The following is a 9,884-nucleotide window of genomic DNA, read 5'->3' as shown; positions in this document are numbered from 1 at the left end:
GTTGGCTGCACAAGTGCAAGGCGGTTGCCCTTTTAGACAATTCATCCGCCGAGAGCTTTTGGTACTAAAAATAAGAAAACAACCAAAATTATAGGAATGCCCTTCAGCTGCCTTTCCCTATTGAGGCTGTTTGGGGCGGGCGGGGGGTGGGGGGTGGGGATTGGGCTGCAGTTCTAAGCTTTCCCATGAGGTTCTTTTTTTGTTGTTGTTACTCAACTGAGATCTGTCCAGGGTTTTAGTTATTGTTTTTGGACATTGCGCAGTAAGTAATAGGTGAATCTTCAATCGTATTTTATCTATGATTGTAGGTAGTGGGATTGATAACTAGTGTTCTCCTCCCTTCCAGGGATTTTTAAGAGTAAAGGTTTGTACTAGCTTGCCCTTTTTAATGTGTGCTACTTTATTTGAGGGAGTTGTCATTTCAAGTGTTAGAACAGATAAGTGGCTTTGAAAAGTTGATAAAGTAATGTGTTAATATAAGGAGCTAAGAGCTTACAGAGACTTGTCTAAAACGTAATTTTCTAGTTTCTGTTAGAGATATAACCTCTCCCAGATTTGGGTGCAAGTCTTTTTGCTTTGTGTTAGTGGTCAGCTGTGTGTTTTGTTCAGGAAATTTACTTTGCTTACCTGAGCATACAGATCACTTGCCAACTCTAATGATTGGGGAGCTTGGCTCAAATTTGAGCTGTTACTGTGACCTTGGTAGAATTTAAGTAATTTGTACGTGGTTTCCCATTGTAACCATCTAGTGAAATTCCAGCAATGTATCACTACTTAAGTTAAAGTATTAAGTTGAGACTTGGGCGTGTTTTTTTTGCTGTTTTTTTTTTTAACCTTCTGTGGGTTTTAGCTGTATCCTTTATCTTTATGTATCTGAGTTAAGTCACTTAGTAGACACAGCAAAGTGCTTTCATTTATTATTCATTCTGTTGCACTTTATCAGATTATTTTATATTTTGTTTTCCCATTCTTTAAAAAAATCATTGCAGTGGTAGGTAACTGCTTGATTTATATAGGGTTGTTTGCAATGTCTTAATCCTTTAGTCAGTGTCAGAGCTTTTTGAAAATGCCAGTGTTAAACCAGTGTGGGTGGGATTTAGCTAATTTGGTTTCATTGTGAGTTTGGGATGGGTAGAGGAGAAATATAATCTTGGGTCTTTATTTAAAATGTTTGATGACCCCTTTAAATATTTTGGCTCTTGACAGATGAGTTCATCTTGTTTATCAGCTGTTTTAAAAATAGCACCTTGACTTTTAGTTTTTCCCCCTTATGCTTGTTTCTGGTATTGCCCTTAATTTAAACAAATTAAGTTGTGATATGAATATAATTTTGACTTAAAAACACATTTTGTGTCCCCACGCACTTTAAGAAATAGATTGTTACCAGTACTACCCCCTCCCAATCCAACCTAAAACATGGGAGAAAGTATTAAGTTTCCCAGGAGGTTATTATGATATTATTAAACCTTTGTGACCTTGCAAATCACATTTTATATTTTGTTCCTATATGTTAACTATAAAGAATGTTTAGTGAATCTTTAGATGCTACCTCTGATTTGTAAATTAAAAATACAAAGTATTTGTAGTCATAAAATGTAATCTTATTTGGAAGCAAATATTTCTATGTAGTCTGGGAAAGAGTTAATGGATCAATTCTAAAATGCCAATTCTGCACCTGATGTTAACTCGGGGGTATAAATAATGTGCAGAACACTCTAGTGCTTTACATAGTTTCAAGCATTTTCATCTTTAAGTTTAATAGACCATATTTTTACATTTTTTGTTTGCATTTCTAACTTTTTGTTTTCCCCCCTCCTTCCCTCAAATGTTTTGATGATTCTCCAGAACCAACGAAACGTATGCTTTCCTTCCAAGGGTTAGCTGAGTTGGCACATCGAGAATATCAGGCAGGAGATTTTGAGGCAGCTGAGAGACACTGCATGCAGCTCTGGAGACAAGAGCCAGACAATACTGGTGTGCTTTTATTACTTTCGTCTATACACTTCCAGTGTCGAAGGCTGGACAGGTAGGAGATGTGGGGGTACCTTCTGGTGATTGCTGCCTCTGGGTGCTGAGCTTAAAAAATGATACTTAAGTATTTGAACTTGAAATGTTTCCAATACTGGGTTTCAAGAACCACCAATGCACATCTGCTGTCTTGTCCACTTGTGACATGCCCAGCTGCCAGTTTTTCTCCCTCCTTTTTGTGGTGGTGGTTATATTATCAGTATGATTAGAGACCTTTTCTAGATTTTACCACGTAAGTCTGCTGTTTTCTTAACTGTTCAGGTAATAAATATTCTTAGTATACATCTGACCATCCAGTCTCACCTTTGTAAGATGTGCCATTTGAGGGATAGAATACTCAGAAATGATGGTGTATATGCTGTGGCAGGAGGTGCATATGTGATTCTAGTTGTAAAGACCATCATTAAGTTATGATATGTTACTTTAGCTAATCAGTTGAATTAAAAGGGAAGAATCTGTGTTCTTATCCTTTTATTAAATTGTCATTCTGGTTTATTAAGACATTTAAAGATGTGCATCATTAAGGCTTATCATCAAATGGAAAGTGAGACTCATGCACATAGCATTTTCATTCTTGATCTTAATGATCATGGTTTACAATGCGGCAGTTTGATAATAAGACTCTAGTGAGAATTTTATCTCATAAGGAAAAACACCATTCCAATTTGAAGTCTGGAATACCTCCACTTTTGAAAAACGTTGATTTCCAAAGTTTTTCCTGTGCACTAGTTTAAAATGTTATTGTTAGCAGTAGCGCAGGGTCTTCAAAAACTGTTTTCAGTTGTGCATAGGCCATACCTTCTTTCTCTAACATGCATACCCCTGCGTCAACACTTTTCCAGATCTGCTCACTTTAGCACTCTGGCAATTAAACAGAACCCCCTTCTGGCAGAAGCCTATTCAAATTTGGGGAATGTGTACAAGGAAAGAGGACAGTTGCAGGAAGCAATTGAGCATTATCGGCATGCATTGCGTCTCAAGCCAGATTTCATCGATGGTTATATTAACCTGGCAGCTGCATTGGTAGCAGCAGGTGACATGGAAGGGGCAGTACAAGCTTACGTCTCTGCTCTTCAGTACAATCCCGTGAGTACAATTTTAATGGTTATTATTTTCCCTTCACAAAAGCCCAGAAAGGAACATAGTTTGATACTTCAGACACTAAAATAGGTTTTTGCATGGAATAAAGTCAAAGATTTAGAAACGTTTGTCTACTTAAAATGGTGAAATTGCTTTGATCAGGCCTGCATCATGTTTTTTTAAAATCTGTTTTATCTAAGAAATTACATTAAAAAGCATAAAATTAAACCTTATTGCAAGAAATGATGTCTATTTTTATAATGCCTGTAACAGTATAGAACACATGACATTTTTGGGGCTGTTTTGATTAAATTTGGATAAACTCTAATAGGTGTTTACAATGGTTAATTGGTTTTCAAGGAATAGTGGATGGAGGGCCTTAATCTGTAATATAAAATAGTTACAACAAGATGCCAATATATGGATCAGTGACATGAAAACTGGGCTGCAAAATTTGTTCCTCAATATCCTATTCTCTTTTCTTTAAACATAATTAGAAGTGGTAGAGTTGAGGTGATAGTATCCACACCAGGCTTTTGAATAGTTCTTAAAAATTTTTTTGGTAAAAATTGCAGATATTTTCTGGGGAACAGGTCGGACCCAGCTGGCAGACATTAAGTTCACATTATGTTAGGGTCTCTGAAAGATACCCAAGAGTAAGACTTGCTCTCAGAACTTTTGATGTGGTTAGGGATAGAACATAGAAACTTAAGAGGTAAGTGGTAAAGAGAGGGAAGGAAGGAATCCAGAAAATTTTAAGAATATATTTCCAGCCCTAGCCAGTTTTGCTCAGTGGTTAGAGCATTGGCCCATGGACTGAAGGGTCCTGGGTTCAATTCCAGCCAAGGGCACATGCCTTGGTTGCAGGCTTGATTCCCGGCCCCAGTCGGGGCACATGTGGGAGGCAACCAGTTGATGCCCCCCCCCCCCCCACTGTCTCTGAAAAAGCAATGGAAAAAATATCCTTCAGTGAGGATTAAAAAATATATATATATATTTCCAGGCTACGTTGTCAACATTTACTTTTGCAGCAGCCCTGGAAGTGGTTTATAATGAACTATTATAGCTACCATTTATTGAAAGTCTACTCTGTGCTCAAGACACTGCCAGTTGCTTCAGCCCTCAGACATTGGCCTTAATGCTCACAATGAGCTTTCAAAATAGGTGGTATTGCCTGGCCAACGTGACTCAGTGGTTGAGCATCGACCTATGAACCAGGAGGTCACGGTTCGATTCCTGGTCAAGGGCACATGCCCCGGTTGTGGACTAGATCCCCAATAGGGGGTGTGCAGGAGGCAGCTGGTCAATTACTCTCTCATCATTGATGTTTCTATCTCTCCCTCTCCCTTCCTCTCTCTGAAATCAATAAAAACATATTTTTTAAAAATAGGTGGTGTTATTGTAAATTTTACCAATTTAAAAAAACAGATTTGGGTTATGTAATTTTGGGGGAGATCACACAGCCAGTAATAGTGAAGGGGATATTAAAACCCAAGCCTGAATATCTTGAAAGCAAATATTCAACAGAAAAGAAAGAAAAGATAAAAAAGGGGATGATGTGCCCAGAGGGCATGCATCCCTCAAGGCAGCCCCAGTTGAGCACAGTTTGAAAACCATGGACCATATCCTGCTCTCCCTTAATCCCTATTTTGCAGGTCAGGAAACAAGCATGATTGAGTAGTTTGCGCAAAGGTCTGAAATCACTTTTTCTTATGACATCTATTAACAATTATTTTTTCAGTTAATTTTGAGAGTAAAATTAAAAATTTTTAAATTCATTGCTTTTGTATGAATACAGTGAAAAGTCTCCCAGCCTACCCTTCTTGGAGGTAGCCAATGAAACCAATTTCTTATGTATTCTTCCAGAAATACTCAATGCATATATATGTAAATTTGAGTGCATTTTGTAATTTTTTAAAGGACAATTCACATTTTATTTGTATCTGCCTTTGTCATGTACAAAAACTCTCAGCCCCCCTCACCCCCCCGCATTTTGTAATATTTATTTCGGTAGTATCCAGCTAGTTACCCACAAAAAGTTTTGGAGAACCCTGTTGTATGTGCTGCCACTGGGGCTTAGACCCTGTTCTTGCCAAGGCTCAGGACTCACTTGTGCACCTAGTTGTCACAGTTAAGTTCTTTCCCTTTATTAGTCAGGGTTGGTTTCACCCTTTACTTGTTTATTGAGTGTAAGCTCACTTGTGCCCTCTTACACAGCTGTGGCTCCAAACATCTTGAACTTTGATCCCCTTGACTCAGGTTTCCAGTTACATGGGGAGCAGAACAGTCATTGCTGCTCAAAGTATACCAAACCGGAGGGGTATGATGAAGAGGGAAAACTGAAGTGGGAGACAGAACCATGCTTTTCAATATCTAACTTGTTAATAGGAAGTTTATCATTATGCCCTTCCAAAGAAGTAAGATAGTACTAAAATAAATCATGGGACAACCCATTGAAGGCATTGAGGGAGGAAGGCATTGAACAGCTATGCATTCCCATCTGGGTCTGCTTCTAGTAGTGGAAAGTGCTGCTTTATTTCTCTATCTTTACCAGTAAGAATGAAAAAGGGATTAGTACAGACTGCCTTGATTTCACCTAAATATACCATAGTGATCATGTTTTAATGTATTTCAGGATATCTGGTCTTAACTAGATTTGCTATCAAATGCCTTTGTCAGTTCAGTACTGACAGAATCTTGAGTCTGTTCCTAAATTGTGCTCTTGTTGGCAGTGCATTGTTGGCCAGAATCATAGATGTATTTGGCATTCTATGAAAAATATTTGAAGAAACTCAGGTTATTTTGGTTTTGCAGCAGTGAAAAAGTAAAATGTTAAGTATTCTCGGTAACCTGTTTTCAGTAGTATTTATCTTTTTTTCTTTTGTTAGTCCTCGCCCGAGGATATTTTTTCCATTGCTTTTTTTTTTAGAGAGAGTGGGAAGGAGGGAGGAAGGGGAGGAGAGAGAGACAGAAACAGACATGGATGTGAAAGAGACAGATTGATTGGTGGCTTCTTGCATGTGCCCTGACCGGGCCGGGGATTGGACCCAGGTACGTGCCCTTGACTGGGAGTTGAACCCAAAACACTTTGGTTCTTGGGCCGACACTAACCACTGAACAACATCTGCCAGGGCAGTGTTTATCTTTTTAAGTTAATGGTATGTCAATTTAGAAGTTATTCTGTGACTTGATTATAGAAATTACTTTTAAGAGAGCTGTTTTAATATTTTTACATTTTGAATTGTTTCTTGCAATGTTGGATAATTTAATAATTTCACTAAAATTTTAGTCCATCGTATTTGAAGGTGCTATTGTAGCTGGTAATTTTCACATGATGGCTCACTAGAGCTGCTGCCCATACCTGGTCATCCCTTTTATGAATTATGTATAAAATTGTCCTCTGTAACATGGCTATCTATAATCCTGAGTTGCTCTAAGGAACTCTGTTTCTGAGTCATTGGTGGTTGAACCACTGCTTCTGATTTGATTGTGAATGCACAGCACTGAGAGCTACAGGCGTCATGACCATCGTGTGTTACTATCATGTTAATTGTTACTATTATTACTGTCGCTAGCTACACTATAGGAAACTATATATTTCTATTCCTCTCTTTTCTGTTTAAATTTGCCATGCAAGCTTCACATTTAAACAGCAGCGTGGTGGCTGCCAGAGGGTGGGAGGGGGGAGGAGGGGCCTAATATATGGTGAAGGAAAATGATTTGACTTTGGGTGATGGGCACACAGTACAACATACAGATCTTGTAACGTAGAAATCCACACCTGAAATTTATATGATCCTATTAATCAGTGTCACTTCAATAAATTTAATAAAAAGTAAAATAAATATTTGAGTGCTTATTGTGTGTACAATGCTTTGTTAGGATTTGGGGAGATGTGTTGGAAGGAAAAGTTGTGGATTATAATATGAGACAGGATCTGACCCATAAAAGATAAAAAATGTAAGCTCCTTGGATGATTATCTTTAGAGAGTATTAATCAAGATTTTCTTGAGTGGGTGCTTATAACCTAAGCATTCTGTAGGAAGGTAAATAGCAAGTAGACTTCCTTGGCTGAAGTGGTGAGTCAAGTAGTAATAAGAAGTGAGTGTAGTAGAGGAGAGTCAATTGGAAGATTTAGAAAGAGTAGAGAAGCTGAGGAGTTTGAATTTAATTTGAGAGGCAGTTGAGAACTGTAGGTTTTTCTCAACCTGATTTTACTTCATGTGTGTATATAGATGGTGGAGGTGGGGTGGGGTGGGAGGGTCCTAGGAGGAAATGCAGGAAATAGATGCTATCTTAGGAGGGGTGGATATGCAGGAAATTCTTACTCATTTCCATCTCCTTAACATTATACTATTTTCCCTTGTCTACAATGCCTTCCTCCTTTGTCCATTAAAGTCCGACTCATCCTTTAAGGCCCAGCTTAAATTTCTTTTTTGAGTTCATTTATCTAAAATTTTTTACCACTGTGTAGGCATTTAATATGTATGTGCCTTGTCTTTCCACAAAGATTGCAATCCCTTCTAGGGTAAGGATTCTATTAATTTCTTTTCCCTACAGTTCCAGGCATATTACTGAATTGAATAAAGGTTTGCATAAAAGGTAATAACCTGGGAATGGATAAAATTGGCTGGGTTTTAGAAGTGTATTCTCTTAGCAGACACTGTTTTGATTTGGTAAATGAGGCAGAATTGATGTTTTAGGTTTTGAACTTTGGGGGAGAAGAGTGGTATCCTTGACTTTTCTGAAAATTAACTTTTCATGCAGAAGGTTTGGATCCTCAAAGTGGGAGAATCAGATTTCACTGTTACATTTAATATATGTTTTACCTTTTTCTAAAACTGCCTTATTGATTATCTTATAGTGATCTTGAAGATAATCTATTTTTAACTACGGTCATTGGGCTAACTTGATTTAGTATGCTGTAATAGATCTAGATGATATAACTAAATATAATAGATACATAGTCAAGACTTAAATGGCAGTTATCCAAGAGTTTATAGAAATTAGAGGGTAAAATTATGCAACAGTTGGCTGCGATGTATAGCCCATTAGGGTCATTGTTGGAGAATTATTGCAAGACTTCTGATTATTATGACTCAGAAAAGACGTAGGAATTGGTAAAAGACCAAAGCTATGTATAACCACAATAATCAGGTGTAGTAGGAGCTTGTATGCACAGATTAGATATCAGAAGGGTAGCCCTTAAAGTTTAGGGGGGGAAAATCATACAAAGTAGATAGGGAGTTATAGAATTTGTTACTTGTGAGAGTATAAATAGGGTTAAAAAAATGCTTAGACTGCCCTGGCCTAAGGGCAGTTGGTTGGAGCATTGTCCTGTACACCAAAAAAAGGTTGTTCCTGTACACCAAAAAAAGGTTGTGGGATTGATTCCTGGTCAGGGCACATACTAGGTTGCAGGTTCCATCCTTGGTCAGGGCACATATGGAAGGCAACTGATCGATGTTTCTCATCTCTCTCTCCCTCCCCCCTTCCTCTCTCTCAAATCAATAAAAACATATCCTTGGTTGTGGATTAAGAAAAGTACTTAGACTCATTAGAGAAGGATAAATCTGTAATAAGATCAATGATATCTATAATGTTTTGAGAATCAGCATCAGCCTTTTGTGCCTGAGGTTATTGGAGACAACCATTCTCTCCTAAAATACCACTCATTGCTTCATGGACAGACAGATAGGGTAGATCATGGAATTGACCCAGTATGGCCAACCATAAGGGTGTTGTGTAGCAAGCTATTCTTTGCTGGCTGGCTTTTGATTCACTTGATGTAGGATATTAATCACAAAAGCTGTTTATCAGGAAAATTAATCACTTGATTCTAATACAGTTGCACATAGAATAGTATATGTGATGATACTTTGGCACAGTAGACAAAATTTCACTCTCTAGGACTTAATTTAAGGCTCTTCCATCCATGGAACAGTTTGGAATGATGAGCCTACTCCCTATTGCCATTGTCTTTGCTTGTTGACTGATAGATTTGACTGACAAAGGCAAACAAGGATGTATAAAAATTTAAACTCACTGTTCTGACAATGTGTCTTTTCATACTGATGAATGGACTGGTGAGTCAGATGATTAGCAACACAGTTGTTCTGCTAATAAAAAGCAGATTCAACTGCTTTTCATTTATTCACCCACTCAACTCTAATGGCACTTAATACTAATGAGTAATCTAGTGGCAGGTGCCAGGATTGACGCTTTGGTTGAATGGTAATCCTTCTAACAGTGAAATGAAGTCAGGATTTCTAAATCTGCCTGACAGCCTAGAGATAGGTTTGCTGATAGCTAATCATGGCTAAATACTTTTTGTTAGTTACTATGGAAAATTTTTGGCCCTTCATATAGGAGTGATTCATTATAACCATGAACAAAATAGTTGAGCAAACTTTTGATTTTCTTTTTAAATATGACTGACATTTGGGGAGAGGAGAAGCTATAGTAAGGCCCATAGTCTTTTGTATGAAACTGTTGGGATCAAATGCATTTCAAAATTAAGAATTTTTAGGATTTTAGAAAGATAATACCATATATAAAACTCCTAGGTGGGTCTGGAACAGCACCTCCTAGTAAAACACATGTTTCTGAAGCAAAAGGTATGAGTATTCACACTAAACGGGATCAGTAAATTTTATAAATAACTTTGTGCCAGTTCAGGTCAGGTTTAATCATCAAATGAGTTTTCAGAACTTTTTGGAATTTGAAATTGAGGATGAGGGATTGTGGTTCTGTACTTATATTTGTCAAGCAGTAGT

The 9,884-nt window shown here is 37.7% G+C and overlaps 1 protein-coding gene across 2 annotated transcripts in view; it reads left to right on the top strand.

Annotated features, from left to right (window-relative positions):
* The window catches only part of OGT (O-linked N-acetylglucosamine (GlcNAc) transferase), a 56,379-nt gene that overhangs the window by 1,232 nt on the left and 45,263 nt on the right, over positions 1–9,884 (top strand). Inside the window, exons 2-3 of one of the 2 annotated variants that reach the window (XM_081125494.1) lie at positions 1,876–2,026; positions 2,871–3,114. In XM_081125494.1, the coding sequence (XP_080981620.1) occupies positions 1,876–2,026; positions 2,871–3,114 (395 nt within the window). Of the gene's footprint in view, positions 1–1,845; positions 2,027–2,870; positions 3,115–9,884 lie in introns of both variants that reach the window. The other variant, XM_081125495.1, reaches the window with a different exon arrangement.

Source organism: Miniopterus schreibersii (assembly GCF_964146895.1).
Source record: "Miniopterus schreibersii genome assembly, chromosome: X".
NCBI classification, from domain to species: Eukaryota; Metazoa; Chordata; class Mammalia; order Chiroptera; family Miniopteridae; genus Miniopterus; species Miniopterus schreibersii.
This window is presented reverse-complemented; position numbering and strand designations above follow the sequence as displayed.